Source organism: Crocodylus siamensis, chromosome 5 (assembly GCF_052110815.1).
Source record: "Crocodylus siamensis isolate JL-2025a chromosome 5, ASM5211081v1, whole genome shotgun sequence".
Taxonomy (NCBI): Eukaryota; Metazoa; Chordata; order Crocodylia; family Crocodylidae; genus Crocodylus; species Crocodylus siamensis.
Genome location: NC_143399.1, coordinates 170,084,808 through 170,101,088, shown reverse-complemented (window position 1 = coordinate 170,101,088; position 16,281 = coordinate 170,084,808). Strand labels below are relative to the sequence as shown.

The following is a 16,281-nucleotide window of genomic DNA, read 5'->3' as shown; positions in this document are numbered from 1 at the left end:
CCCTCCACAAAATGGAGTAGGAGACATTCAGCATAGATGGTAATTTTTACTAAGCAAGTAGGCTAAGGCCTCAAGTTCTGAAGGTTTGGGAGCAATGTTTAAGCTTATTGTGTTGCTTTGTGTTGCAGCATAAAGGACACTAATAATGTAAAGTTGCTAGATTAAATTTCCAACCAGTGCAAAAAGGAGAAGCAAGGACATACTTTTTTTTTTCTAACACTGTATTTAGAATCCACTCATCAGTTCCCCTTTTGAGCTTCTGTTGCCTATAGTTGAGATCAACCCACATCCTAACAACAAACAGGACTCCCTAAAGGTATATTCATCATGTCTGCTTACAATATGTGTGGCTCCCCTCTGACAAATACTTAGTCAAGCTTCTTCTGCAGATCTGGAAGCTATGGATCTCTGACAACTTGAGCTTGAGTTCTCCCTCTTTCCTAACCCTTCATGACTCCTTTTTAACAATAGGTTAGGCAGGGTGGAAGATACCCAGGAGACATGGAGAATTAAAGCCTACAACTACATGTTTTCATTGCAAAAGAAAAAAATTAATTTTTACATCAGGTTACCTTGATGTAAAATCCTAATAGAGTTAAGGCGTAGGTAGCTTAACCTTGAGAAAGCTAGTTAAGGTCAGTCTTGGGTGATGTGTAAAAGACTCTCCTTGACTTCAGGGTGATGACTTCAGACCCTCCTTCACAAGATTTCACGCTCCTACATCACAACATGGAAGCTTAGATCCGTTTTCACGAAAAGAATTGTAAGAATCCTGTAAAATTAACAAAACAATGCATTTTCCCTAGCTTAGGCATTGGATGAGACATTTTTGCTGGAACTTTCTGCCTTGGTCAGATACACAGCATAAAATAATTCTGCCCAACCAGTTAGTTAAGCAGAGGCAAGCAACTGAAAAGATGTCCTTATAATGGAAAATGTCAGGTTACTGTAAGTATAGGTATCTCTCCCAGCTGTGCCCATAATATGCACCCACGTTTGAATGTTTTATTTTTAAATCTTGCCTCATTCTAAAGTAGGCTGTTCTTTAGCACACTGCTGTCCTTTGGTTCTTTAAGGGAAGAAATATCTACAGTCTTTCCTTGCACATTTATAAAAGATAACTAGACACCCTGGAGTTTCTAGGATGCAGTTTTTTTCTGTATAAATTTTGACACATTCATTTTTGCATTAATTCACCACAGTTGTGGGTATAATCAGCACCAGTATTCTAGCACTAACATTCTTACAGATACATGCCAGTTATGAGGCTTTTTCATGTTTTCACCTGTTTTCCAGCTACAATCAATTAAATATTATATTATTTATAGCAAATATTGGCCAAAGCCCGCAAAGAAGATTGGCACACCAGTGTGTGCTGGGTGCTGTAGAAATATTTATTGGAATACTCTCTGCCATAATGACTTTACAAGCTACCAGAATCTTTTAAAATCAACTTACTGTAAATTTAAAGTATCCAAAACAAATAAAATAATTGCTTTTGGAGCTTTATTGCAGTTAAAAGTGAATCATGCACATGGATGGAAGCTTATAATTTATATATTTTCAGCAAGGTTAACCTATTTTGAGAAAACACTTCTTTTTGGCATTATCTGTTTTTCTCCTTAGTTGAGTTTTTAGTTGATTATGCATTACAGCTTACAGGTAACCCTCGCCATTCATGCGCTATACATTCCCATGATCCCTGTGAATGGCGAAATCTGTGAATAGGGCATTGCATTCATGAATACAGTACAGCCGGCAGCTAGGGGTGGGGCAGAGCGGCAGCGGGAGCCTGGTGGCAGCAAGCATGGAGTTCCCGAGGATGAGTGTTTAAAGTATATTTAAAATGCGGGTTCAGCATTCACGAATATTTGAAACCACAAATACCAAGGGTTTCCTGTAATTCTGAACAGTTTATAAAGACCTGTATAGAGTAGAAAAGACTAGGAAACATAAATTTATCCAGCAACTTATTTTTTTAAATTGGAAAGACTAGTGGGATTTTTGAGTTGGAAATACATTATTTTCTCACATGCAACATACCCTGGAATATAATGAACACCTTGTTTTTGAAGGGAGAATGAAGGTATTTTTTTCCAGAGTTATGACTGCACAGAGCAGGGACAGAATGTAATCTTCTGTTGACTTGCCATCTCTTTCCTGTTAAACTAAAGCTGAAACTCTAGCTGCTGCTAAAAACTGGTCTTCATAGATGTGATTCTGAAAAGAGCTAAAGAGTCTCCACAGGTATGAGATGGGAGGAGAGAGATGGGAGCACCTAGCAGACAGCAAAATTACCCTAAAGAGCCTAGCTTGAATACTTGAACATCAAGGCTATTAAAAAAGAGAGAGAATTGTTAGCACCTGGAGTGAAGAACAGTGAGCCATTTTCATATCCTTGGCTGAACAGTAATGCAACAGCTGCTGCACTGTGGAACAGTAACAGACACAACTTAAAAAATAGACTAAGATATTAAAATTAAGAAAGTTTAACAGAAAACCCACAAATTTTTAAAGCATCCACCCTACCCTGCCCACTACTGCTCCTCTGCCTCCCACTTAAGAGAGTGTTCTCCAACCCAGATTCACTACTTCTGCAAAGAAAACTTTTTTTCCCAAAATTTCTTTTCATCTTATCCCTTCTCACCCCCCTGCCTATCATTCAGAAGTGGTTTACCCCCTTTTTCAAAGTCCCTCCCAGTCTGTACCTAAGTCCACAGCCTCCCCTCTCACAGGGGAGCGGGATCTGTTCCTTCCCATCTACACCTTTGTCTCTCACCCAAGGGAGTTAGACCTGATAATAAATTTTGTTTCTGTGTTAAAGCAGAGTGTGTGTGCAGTTGCAGATTACTAAGTGGCAGGTGTAAGACTGAAAAGCAGTCCTTGGTTTGACTACCAAAAGTTTATTGCTGTTTGTCAGTTTTTCAAATAATCTTACTGACAATTTCCCAGAAGCTCTCCCTGTACAGCATTACAGAGTTACCACATTCTCCTCCTTACAGCTTAACACTGTCATCATGGCTGCAAAAATTAATAATAATTAGTTGCTAATGTGCTGTGTCTGATGCCAGAATATCATTGTTACGTTGTGGTATCATTGCGTGTCAGACTGCAGCCATCTGTTTTTTCTCATCTTAATATTTGGTTTCTGTGCTCTTCAGAGAAAGGACCATCTCTTTTATCAGCACACACACTTGTTACCACAAGCACCCAGGAAGCTTGTGAGCTAAAGACATCCCTTTTTTGTCCCATGAAGTTCTGTTCATTGGGTTTTGCTAAGATAAAAATCTTTTGAAAATTACCATTTTCCTTTTGCCATTTGATATAATCATTAACATTTCTGCAGCAGTAACTGTTAAATGAGCATAAAATATTGAGATGACACTCACCAAAGTAATAACAGCATCAACATTGTACATGCCTAGGGTGACCATCCTAGAGGACAGTCCAGTTATCTGCTATTCTGTCCTCTATTGATACAAAACTCGATGCCTTTATGTCCTATTTTTCTCTTTCTTCAAGAGAAAAATAGAGGACATAAAGGCATCAGGTTTTGTATCGAGAGAGGACAACCGGACTGTCCTCTATGATGGCCACCCTATACATGCTTAGGAGCACTCAGAGCAGCTGTAGTAGAGGGAGGTGATGTACTAGGCTCCCACACTCCCTTAGCAGCAGTGGCCCGTGTCCTATCGTGGAACTCACCCATGTCCCTGACAGGGTGAATGGCCAGCCTCCTGCCAGTCATTCCCCTAGCCCATCCCATGGCCCAAACAATCAGCTGTGTGCATCGCAGACAAGAAGTGGGGAGGGAAACTCCAGATGGCGCTTTTCCCAACTATTTAAGTTCTATATTGATGCACAGATTACCTAGAGGGGGTTATGGTAATGCAAGAAGCCAAACATCACAGTGTTCTGAGATATGTAGATGGCTAATACCAGCCTGAGTCCGAAAGGGGAACAAAGGCAGCATGTCTGCTAGATGCAGTAATTCAGCACATCTTGAATTGTCTATAGCCAAAAAGGTAGGGGCACCTGCAGAAGCAGCCAAAGCAGGGAGTGCTCTGTTGATATGGTAAATGGCAACCAGTGAGGTCTACCATGGCACCTGCCCATATTCAGAGCAGTGACCCTAATTGGGGCACCAGAACCAATGAGGTGCATCTACTACCACCATGCCATGTGTTCTTAGAGAGGAGGCACTGAGTTTGTAGCCAAAGCTCAAGACCTTCAGGCATTTGGAGAACCTCCTACAGTTTTGACTGGGCTTTCCTTTCCCTGTCCTCATTTGCTGTTTGTTCCAACTGTTTCCACTTGTCCCACTGCTGTTTACCCCCAGACCATCTCTGCTGCTCAATTCCACAGCCTGCTCTGTCACCTGGCTCCCTGACCTGCTCCGCTGCCCACCCTGGGACCCACGCTGCCACACAATCCTCAACCTGTGCTGCTGCCTGAATGTGCACCACTGGACCCAGGATCTGGCCTGGAAGAAGCCCACACAGTCTGGATTCAGCCCAAGGCTTGGGATGAGTTTGACACCCTTGTCCTAGGGTATAGACAACCCTGACATTTGTAGTGCAGAACAAATGGCCCATGTGCTACAACAGTGTTTTTCAATTAGTGTACCCCTGGTGGCTGGACACAGAGCAGGGGGGTGGGGTGGTATGTGCAGCTGGATGCAGCCGGGGGTGGGGAGAATGATAGTGGCCAGAAGTGGGGGGGCTGGGGGGTAACACGGGGTAGTAGGTGGCAGTGGCAGCTGCCGTGTGTGATCTTCCCCTGCTCCCTCCCTGCAGCACCTGCATGGCCCACAGAGGGGTGCGACTGCCTTCACCCTGCCCTGCCCCAGCCCTGCCCCTGGGAGGCAGCAGTGAAGGGTGGTGGGTGGTGGCACTGCATCCCTGCCTGCCCACACGTACCCCCTAGGGCCTTCCCAAGTATCTCCAGGGGTTCGCATAACCCCTGGTTGACAACCCCTGTGCCACAGAATAGAACCCCTGTGCCACTACTTTGTAGTGTGATGTTTTGTAGCACCAAATGTAACAGCTACCTAACAGGTACAGATAGTGCTGCAAGGGTCTCCAGGACCCCTAGTTTCCCACAGTCCTCTGCTTTTCTGCCTCCAAGAGGGATGGAAAATGGCTGGCTTCCCAATAGCTCATCCAGTGACAAGCTGTCAAGGAGGCCTTATGGGACCCTGCTACTACTGTCTTTGTTGCCAGAGCACCAGGTTTGCTGTAAGAATGGCCAGGGCCCAACTTCCTGTGGCTGTTCTGAGAGCCCAAGTTCCCATCATGACTGCAAGAACAGCAACAACAGTGGTGGGGGAGAGAAGATTACACTTGTCCCTGTTACTCCTGTAGGGGGTGGGTCATTGACAGCCTGTCCCCCTCCCTGATAGAGCAGGGACCAGGAGAACTCTGTCGCCCCATGGCTGGAAAGCTCACCCTTGAAGTAACTTTGCAGCTCTCCTGCCAGGGGGCTGGAATACCTGTATACTCCCATAGCACTCTCCTTTGTAGCACAAGTATAGCGCTACAAATGAACAGCTATCCATAGCCCTGCCCTATCTAGCTTCATCTATGCTCTAGCCTAGTGCCATATGAAATTCTGTGCAGTGCCTTGTACTGCAGGAGGAGGACTCATTCAAATATACAAAATTGAATGAGGAATTAAAACTTACATTCACTGCATGACTGCTGAGGAAGGACTGTGATGATCCTGCTAGTGGCCCTGCTGGTTATATTCAGTGCACATGTTACATAGTGAGAAAAAAATAATCACAGTAAAAACCTTATTATTTCCTGCTGCCTTTGAAATATTTTAGTCATCTCTTTTTTCAATTATTCTACTTTGGTTTTGCTACAACTTTACTTCGCAGTTACTTAACAGTTACCAAAATTCAGATTAAGTCTTTGTTATAAAGGAGTATGGGCACAATAGACATTTTTATATTCTTAGATTTATTTTAATAGAATCACCCAAGTCCAAAGGGTGTGTGCATTGTAAAGACATTTTAACCATGTTAATGTGGAAGTCCATTATAATTTAACAGGGAACTAGTTAACCTGTGAAGAATTAGAAACTCCAGCCAATTTTTTAACTATTCATATGAGGATTTTGATTATACACAATAGAGTTTCTTAGCCATACGCATTTGTACTGTATTTACACTACTGTCACTTCTGGACAAATTCATTTAAGATAAGGGAGGTTTACAAGGCCATCTGAAATACTGTTTGTTTTTCAGGATGTTCAACATGTTGCAGACCCTTACAAGTGGCTGAAGAGGAAAGGAAAAAGTGCCATCAATTACTATAACAACATGGGAAATACAACCACCAAATTCCGCAAAGCACTTATAAATGGAGATGAAAATCTGGCCTGCCAAATATATGACAGCAATCCTCAATTAAAAGAAACTCTTGATCCAAATACTTCTTATGGGGAAACTTATCAGCACAATACTCCATTACATTATGCTGCTAGGCATGGAATGAGCCGAATATTAGGGTGAGTACAAATACATGATTTGTAAACATTTTTAACAGTTGGCCTAACAAATTCAAGATGTTTAGCTAGGTTATAGTTATTTTGTATGATATGTCATTATTGAACAAATGTTTTAATTTGGATTTATGGTAACCTTTTAAACCTAGAAAATCTGCAAGATATTATGAAAGACTTATATTTTGTAACTTGGAAAATGCTTGGTTTTAATTGGTCTTTAATATTTTGTTTTTTCCTTATAATAGTAATTTCAGGCATACACATTATTAGACTATAAAATTAGCTTTGTTGTCTTTTATAGTACAGCCTTTTTAAAAGGGTACTTTTGCCCCACTTTTCAAAACTATTTAATTTTTTAATGAGTCCTCTAATACTGTACCTAATATTATCACCTTTATTTGAAGTCTTCCATTATTATCATTAACTTATGTGTGCCTTAAACTTGTCTTTTGCTCTTGAATTTTTCACTTCTACAGATGTCAGTTTATTTTTATTACCAAAAATGATCAAATTGGCAAACATTTTTGTGATTTAAATTACAGTTCCATTTTTAACATTTTTTTTGCAGGAAGAAAAATTAGTTGTGTTTCCCGTAGTGGCTGCTTACAAAGTGCTTTATTTTCTTGCTAATTAATACATTATGCTTCAAAACTTTATGTATAAGATGTTTCTTTGGTTTGGCAAACCAGTGCGTTTGCCATAGGGCTTCATGCACTGATATCCGTGTCTTCTTTGAAAGATGTTTTTTCAGAATATCTTTGTCTTAAAATTCACTATCCAGTATTTTCTTTGGGAGCTCTTAAAAAAAAATTTGAGTAGTGTTTAATTCTGCTGATGGAACATTTTCCCAGATGATCATTGTGTGAATAATAATCAATATGCAGTTTAAAAATGTAATACTATATAGATGCTTTCTACAAGAGCCAATGCAGACAGAGCAAAGACATGTCTAAAAATGATCTAGTGTTCAGACAGTCTGAAATTTTTTTTACAGTACAGTATCCTGTTAAAGGGCAAAAATGATTGCTATTGGTATGGAAAAACTGTAATGTAACTGGTAGTTAAATTTGTATGGTTATAAATATACGGCAATCCATATTTCAAATAAAGTGGCATTCATATTTAAAAGGCTTTTAGGTTAAATCAAATCCATGAATTATTAAACTATGCTAATCCTTGTTGCACATCTCACTTGAACAATATGGAAAAAAGAGCCACTTTGGTATTACAGAAAACATTATGTATTGATCAAACAACTTTCACAAGCAGTGAATTTATTTAGTTTGATTATCAAAACCAAAGCATTGGTTTGTTAGTCTAGAAAAAATGGATCTTGAGAGTCATAATAATAGTCTTCAAGCCTGTATAAGGTCGGTATGAAGAAGATGGTGATGGTGATCATTTGTTCCTTGTGCCACTGAGGATAGAACAAGAAATACTGTCATCAGAAATAATTTTTCAGCAAAGAAGGGTTGCTCATTACTAGGAAAAGCTTTCTAACTAAAGGTGTCCTGGAACAGGCTAAATGTTCTGGAAGGCTGTGGATTTCCCTCTATTGGAGGCTCTTAAGAACAGATTAAACAAGCATCTGTCAGGGATGTATTGTATACCTTTTCCTAGTCCTGCCTCAGAATGTGGGGTGGACTTGATGAATTGGTGAGGTCACTTCCAGGCCTGCATTCTGTGATTTCAGTGATTTGCCGCTCTTTTCTTTTTTTCAGTTCAGCCTCTATTCAGTTGTCTGCTAGTACAGAAATATTTCGCCAAGAATAATGGGGGATAAAATTAATGGGATGATTGTTTTACTGCAACATGAAGGCAGGGTAGAGATGCAACTTACAATAAATCAGAGATGTGCGTTTTCATTAGCCGGAGCTTGCTTCATCAAATGCTGTGAGAGGACATGCATGGAGTGGTTTGTCAAATAGAGTGGTTTGTTTCTTGCTGTTGTGGGTGAGAGTTTGAAGAGGTGATTTTGTTGATTCCTTGGGTTAACAATCACCTGCAAACACAGGGGACTGCACTCAGTGGTATTAGGAGGTCCCTTCCAATCCTATGTTCTTACGTTTTGAAAGGGTAGCTGATCATAGAAACAAGCAGGAATTAACAGTCTTTGTTTTCTGCCTTTCCCTCCTTACAGTTGTGAGATATCTACACAAGAAATACAGTGCTATCCATTGAAATCTGTTTGAAGTGTATGGAACAGGCATTTTTCAGGGACCATAAATGATGCAGCTGTTTTTTGAATTTGTATTTCTAAAGTGTATGGTTACGTATTTACTGCAGTCTGTAACTGTGATAGCAATATACTCTCTCTGCATACTAAAGTTACGCATTCTCAAGTCAGCTTTAATGTAGGTAGCTTGGGCAACAATAGTAGTGATAATGTGGCTGCCTGCATCCTCAAGGTCTCCAGTAGATAGAATCTGTGACACTTCACTACCATTGTAGTACTGTATGTTTATACTGCAGTTAGAGGTGATTGCAATGTAGAAATGTGTTCTATGTTTCCATTGCTATACTCATGCACTTAAAAGCTTAGATTTTTTTCCTGAAGGTAGTTGGTTGAGAAGGCTCCACAGAAAATCACTTTTGGTAATGCTAGTCAGTATGAGGCTCGGTAGATGTGAACAACATAATATGTTGTAAAATAAGTTTTTACTTAGAAAGGAGCTATTAGGCTAGTAGGGAGAAAAGCAGTCTTTCCTCAAAATGGGGTACAAAATCATGACCCTCAAACTCATTCTTCTTGATTCTGTTTGAAATAGGATTAGAATTTAAAGGTTAGGTTGGTAAGCAGAAATCAGTTGGCTAGGGCTAGGGACAGAAATTACACAGGAAACTGATATAAGTGATTGGAAACCAGTTCAAATCTGTAACAACAGAAGTTCAATGTACATAAACTGCTTTCAAAATGGCCAAAACTGGTTTAATATGTTGCCTGCTGTAGCACTTGGACCTGTGGCTGCTCTGGAGAGCCTGGAGCAGCAAGTTAAAAAAAAAAATATATATATATATATATAAACATTTTCCTTGGCACGCCTCCTGGCATCCCAAGGAAACATCTCCACGTGCCACTAATTGGCACTTGTGCAGGGGGTTGCCTATCTCTGCTATATATATTTAATTCAAGGTATGTAGAACACTTCTGCAGGTCTGCCAGAAAAGATTCTTTTTTTTCTGTTTGTGGACTACCTAAGGAAGATCTTCAGATGAGTTTTATAAAGCCTTAATCTTTATGAAATATTATATGTAGTTCTTTACATACAACATGCCTCAGAATAAGATACCTTGTTTTTGGAAGGCAGAATAAAAAAGAAAAATATCTTTCCTTGTAGTGAGTAACTGCATAGCAGCAGCTAAGGAGCTGAGCCTGTTCATTATGCTGTTCTTTGTGGATCACTTGAAGGCTTCACTTTTTTGATTGTGCTCAGTAAGTGGCAGAAAATATTCTTACCATATTTCTTGTGTGTAATGCATGCTCCAATTTCCAGGAGATGTTTTTTTTTCCCCATAAAAGGTGCATGTTAGCTGCAGGAAAATACAGTACATTTTAAGGGCCATTGTTTCAGCTGGACTTGTTGTTTTACATGTGCAGTGTTTTTCCTATCCTTTTGCATATGCAATACATTGTGGATGAAATATTGGTAATTTGTGTCATGTAATTTATGAGTACAAATTGGTGATGAGATTGTGCCAGGATTTAACCAACTGCCTTCTTGACCACTTACTGGATTTCTGTTAGGAAATGCAGGACTGGATCTGTAGGTGTTTTAGGCCTGCAGAGTCTAAATGAGGGCAATATCACTGTATCAAGGTCTGAAGCACTCGTAAGGTACAGAAAGTCTTCAGGAACGTTTCCTGATAGGTGGAACCTATAATTTAACTTTGTATGTGCACAAGGTTGACTACTGACATCTCAGCTTAGGCCCTTTTTCAGAATGGTAAGGATTGTTTTTATATCTTTTACTGAACCATGTGTATCAGTGGGAGAGTTGTTGAACAAGCACCACAGCTTTTGTGTTCAAAACTTGCCTAACATCCTTCCCAACTATATAGACAGTTTAATAAAAAAAACCACTGAAAAATGCTGATTTTTATACATTTCCAGGACGATCAAGGCTACATCACTCCAACCTTTTTTCAGAATCTCACCAAAGGTGCAAGCCTTCTGGTTTACAATTTAACGCTTCTGGAGGGTATAGGCCAGTGGACATCTACAGTGTAGATAGATTTTTGCATGTGTTTTCTTTACTTAACAGAAAAAGCACAAGAGACTACAGATCATTTAAAAATAACAAATATCCTGAACACAGTTCCTTTCATTAGCTCATCCTTTCCCCAGAACAATCTAGGTTGAGAGATCCATTTGTGTTCAGAAAGTTCATATTTCCCTCCTCTTAAGATGGTGAAAATGGTTGAAGACATTGAATGACCCAGCTCCTCATCTTATATTATTTTCCAGTCTCTCTATCAGGTGACTCCCTGATCAGCCTCCTCAGAGACTCCTAGGTCCTCTCAGGATTTTGTTGGCAGGATGTATCTGGCAAGTCAGCTCTGGTTGATAGGAGATATCTTATTGTCTAAGGGGCTTTGCATTTGAATAAAGAACCAGGTGAACCATGCTGAACCTGCGAAAGGGTACCCATACTCAAAAGCTTGTCCATCAACTCTCCCAACCATATAGTTGGTCCAGTTATAGCCCGGTATACTGTTAGCCTTCTTGGCAATACTCTTATACTTCTTTCTAGTTGTTTGTCCAAGTTTCCACTTCTTGTAAGCTTCCTTTTTGTGTTTTAGCTCACTGAAGAGCTCCTGCTAAGCCAAGTTGTTCTTCTGCCATACTTGCTAGTTTTCCTGTGCAATGGGATGGTTTGTTCCTGTACCCTCAGGCCATGTCCACACAAATGTAGATGTTTGGTTCCCTAGGGACATCTAGTATCAATGCACCTTGTGCCATTGCTACTTGTTTCCAGGCAATGCCTGTGCCATACATCCCCTGGTGCACAACAGGTTACCCTGGGTGGGGTACGGGGCACTGGGGCCAGCACTGGGCTGGCCCCAGCAGCTTTACCTGGGGTTCTTGGGGCCTCTTGGGGCTGCAACAGTGGCAATCCTTCTGCTTGAAGCCTGGCTGGCAGCTGGGTGGCCAGGTTCTGGTTTTGAGCAATGTGTTACTGCCCCTGCATGCACCACTCAGCTTTTTTTTCTCATGCGTTTTTTGGAACACTGGATATCAGGGTTCAACACCCCCCACACATGCGGCTCCCTTGCAGCACAGAGAACAGCTGAACATGTGGTATGACATCTGTATGGTATCACACAGCTGTGCTCATCTGGATGCAGCCTCACTCAGGTTTCTTTAAAGTACAGTCAGTGAGTCGAAGTCTGCTTTTCTGAAATCCAGGATCCATACTGTTCTGCTCTCCTTCCTTCCTTTCCTCAGGATCCTGAACTCAATCAGGATATATGCTGTTCTTTCACAAAATCTGCCTTTTTTGGTTCATTGTTTGAATTTTTTTGTGAGCAGAGTATTGTGTAACTACAGATACACATCTAGTGAATAATAGAAGGTTACATCTGAGTACGCCCTCTCTCCATGCAAGCACTACAAATCATGACAGTATTAAATATTTTGATGAGCAAAATGTATTAGCTTTGATCAGATTCAGGGCCGAGGTTCAGTGACTGCAAAATGAGGTTACAACAGCCTACAAAGGGAAAAGTTGGTTTGAAGGTGAAACAGATCAGGAAACATAGTATTCTAATATTATAAAAGCCTTTGTCTGTGTGTCTGTCTGTAATACTTTATTTGCACTCTGACTGGCTGCCAAGGCAACTTATCAGAGTGCTCTGGACAGACAGAGACACATGGCAGAATGCTGCTATGACTGAGGAGCCAGAGCAGAGGCAGGAGGTGAGGCTAGCAGAGCTGGCCGTGCCCCTCCTGCTCTGCTCCTTGGAAGCAGAGGGGGATGATGGGGACTGGAGTGCCACCATGACAGAGGGGACAGAGTGGGGGGGGGGGACCAGCACAGCTAGCCTCACCCCCCTTTCTCCCCTTGCTTCTTGGAGGCAGCAGGGGCACAGGGTACTGGCTATACAGCACTGGCCTCACCCCACCCCACCCTACACAGTGGAGCACTGTCATAACTGGGGCTGGAGCCAGTAGTGCTGGTCTTGCACCTCCCACCCTCTGTGCTACTTGGAGCCAGGGGCCGGAGTGACACCCCCCCATACACACACACATAGCAACAGCCAGCAGGGAGGGGGAGACAGCAAGGAAGAGTGGAGGGGGGTGACCCGTGGCTGCGTCCCACTGTGACTGCTACTGCAACTATGACTGTGGCCATCATGTTTCCCAGCACGAGCAGGAAGCAGAGAGGAGGAGGTGAGGCCAGAGAGGTGGGGTGAGGCTAGTGCTGCCCAAAGTGGCAACTGGGAATGGCCCCAGCCTTGGCCTGAAGTGGGGGGGGGAAGGGTGGGAAACGGCCCCAGTCCCGGCCCAAAGCAGTGGGGAGAACAGCCCAGGCCCAGGAGGAGGGGGCTGGACTCAGGCCGCTGTCCCCACCTGCTTCCCCCCTCATCCGCATATCATTCTTAACAAGCAGTCTGCTAGTGCACCAATAAGGGTGACTACTGAAGAAATGGTTCACTTTGGAAATGGTATGGCATTGAAATACTTCAAATTAAAAGGTTGGCTAAGCAGTATTCACAGATGAATCTATCTTCTAAGGAAATAAAATAAGCTATTAATTATTTCTACTTCACAAGTAATAGTAAGAATTCAAAGAAGAAAACCACACAGGTTATCTAGTCCGATGAGTATACTGTATTGCACAAGCAACATCAAGTGATAAAAAAATAAATAAAATAAATAAATAAAAAGGATCTCTCTCTGTCTCTCTCATTTGTAAAAAGGATGGTCAGTCAGTAAGCATGTTTAAGTGACTTTATGTTCTGTACACTGAAGTATGCATGAAGTTGTCTTGTCATACGTTTTGACATTGTAGACCTGACATGTTGAATAGGAATTGAACCAAATATTTGTATTTTTGTTCTAGTTTAAAATTGAAGCTAATTTTTATTTTTAAATTGCATCCAAACACCATTATATGGAGGTATATTATTCCCAGAGTTATCTAGCAAGAGAATATTTCAGCATAAACATCTACCTGTAAGAGTGGAAAATTCACAAGCTGTCCAAGTAATAGGCATGGGATTGGGTCTCTGATGGTATTAGATGCAGACTGAGAGCTTTGTACTCCAGATTCTCAGTGTGAAGAGTTTGTTTTCTATTTACTGAGTTTTGTTTATTTTCTTTTAATTTTGCTTCAATATTTCCCTGAAGGAATAGCAAAATGTCAAAGGATAAATAATCAAGTCCTGCAGTTTCCCCCTCATCATCTTAGTTCATTCTCCAAACTGTCTGAAATTTGGAGTCTGCTACACTGTTTCACTGGATCTTGGCCAGGTTCAAGACTAAGTCTGATGCAGTTGAGATTTGAATTACAATATGTTTCTAACCAAATAATTGCACAAATTCATTTTGTACCTGTTTGAATGCATCACTTGCTGTTAATTACAGACCAGTACCCCATACCTGTTCTTTAAAAAAAACAAAAAAACTCCCCATAAGCGATAGCTACAAGTCCATTATCTTCATCTGTATTTTATTTGCTGTACAATATACACCATTTCTTTCTATCCCAAAGGAATTCAATGTTTGCTCACACTGGGAGGCAAAAAAAATAAATCAAATTTAAATTTCAAATTTTACTAGCTTCTCCTTCAGTGATCAAGGTTTAGTATATAGCGAGTAGGAGAGTACATAGGGTGGCAGCATTAGAAGTATTGAAATAAACTCAAAGAGCAGGAAAAGATTACATGTATTTCTTAAGGAAGCAAGGTCCCACATAAAAAAAAAATCAATACAGTCTTGGGAAACTGTAAGAACTTGTTCATAATGTAAGTATAATAAATAATAGAGAGGGTTCTGACACTTGGGGTAAAATCTTCCTGAATATATTTCCACAGAGTAGATGTCTCTCTAAGGCTAGAAATAGCTGACCCACTTCGTTGGGTGAAACATGCATCACTTGTTGTCCCACCTGTTGATCTTGTGGGAAAGTGGCCAATATGCTCCTCAATTCCAGACATGCACCTCCAGCAATCTCTGGGATTTCTGGAGATTGCTGGGGGCGCATCCTTGTGAGTGGGGAACCCCAACTTTCCCCACTTCTAGAAGCAAGCTTGGCCAGGTTCAAGTGTCCCAGGGGCACATCTCTGGAAGCAGGGAAAACCAGGACACTCTGGTGTGGTCTTGGGACTGAGGCCACCAAAATGAGTTAAGCACTCCTATTTGGTCCATAATTTCCCTGCTTCCAGAAATACACCCTGTAGATCGTTGGAGGTGCATCTGTAAAAGTTGGGAAAGGTGAGCAGGTCCTCTCGGGGCCTGAGGGGCCCAATCCTGTGCAAGGATTCCCAGGGCATGCAGAACCAGGCCTCTCAAGCCTTGGAGAGATACCTATCCATAGATTTCATAGACATTAGGGCTGGAAGGGACTTCGGGAGATCATCGAGTCCAGTCCCCTGCCCAAAGGGCAGGAAGTCAGCTGGGGTCATAGGATCCCAGCAAGATAAGCATCCAATTTACTCTTGAAGGTGTTCAATGTAGGCGCTTGAACCACCTCCGCTGGCAGACTGTTCCGGACCTTGGGGGCTCGGACAGTAAAGAAATTCTTCCTTATGTCCAGCCTAAAATGGTCTTGCAGGAGTTTGTGACCGTTTGACCTCGTCATCCCTTTTGGCGCTCTGGTGAACAAACGTTCCCCCAGATCCTGGTGGTCACCCCTGGATAAACTTATAGGTGGCCATCAGATCACCCCTGAGCCTACGCTTTTCCAGGCTAAAGAGTCCCATGGCTCTCAGCCTGTCATCGTAAGATCTGTTTTCCTGACCTCTGATCATGCGCGTGGCTCTCCTCTGGACTCTTTCAAGCTTCTCCACATCCTTTTTGAATTGTGGAGCCCAAAACTGGACGCAGTACTCCAGCTGCGGCCTCACTAAGGCCGAGTACAAGGGGAGAATGACGTCCCGGGATTTGCTCGAGAAGCATCTATGGATGCAAGCCAGTATTTTGGTCGCTTTACTAGCTGCAGCATCGCATTGGAGGCAGTAAGAGGGCATAGGAAGTTTTGACTGCCAATGCTTTCTTGCCATAAAGCAGATAGACGTCTACCACAATAAAGCAGCACCATTTATTACTGCTTTCTGTTGTAGCTGCTATGGGGCACAACAAAAGGTATGGATGTTTATTTGGTGTTGCTTTGTGCTGCCATAAACATTTTTACAGTAGCACGAAGGCAACATCTGTTTCAAGCCTAAGTTAGGCCACTGCCATCTCCAGGGAACTTATACTAGGCAGAGGTCCTGGGCATGTCCTAAAACTGCACCCTGCTGGGAAAGGGGAGTCTGGCAGGGCTGTCTGTGGTAGGACAGCCCCCAAGAAATACCAGACCAATTACTCCCCCCAGTGAAAGACAGGTAGGGGAACCTTAACCAAGTCCCCCACCATCTGGTGGGTAGTTGTGAGAGCTGTGGAAGTAGTGAGGCCAGGCATGCCCATTAGTAGGGACCTGAGCCCAGGAGGGACAGTGGGTCCTGGAGGCCCTGGAGGGGCCAGTGTTGTTGAGAAGAGTCTATGGTGAGGGCCAGCACAGAGTACGGTGCAAAAAGGGGCATTTGAAGGACTGCGTGTGTGGGGGG

General features: G+C 42.1%; 1 protein-coding gene across 5 annotated transcripts in view; it reads left to right on the top strand.

Annotated features, from left to right (window-relative positions):
* The window catches only part of ANKIB1 (ankyrin repeat and IBR domain containing 1), a 145,453-nt gene that overhangs the window by 42,581 nt on the left and 86,591 nt on the right, over window positions 1–16,281 (top strand). For 4 of the 5 annotated variants that reach the window (XM_090047059.1, XM_090047060.1, XM_090047056.1 and 1 more), the window contains one exon: window positions 6,251–6,513. In XM_090047059.1, coding sequence (XP_089903185.1) covers window positions 6,326–6,513 — 188 coding nt within the window. In that variant the 5' untranslated portion in view covers window positions 6,251–6,325. Of the gene's footprint in view, window positions 1–4,419; window positions 4,552–6,250; window positions 6,514–16,281 lie in introns of those variants that run through there. The other variant, XM_090047058.1, reaches the window with a different exon arrangement.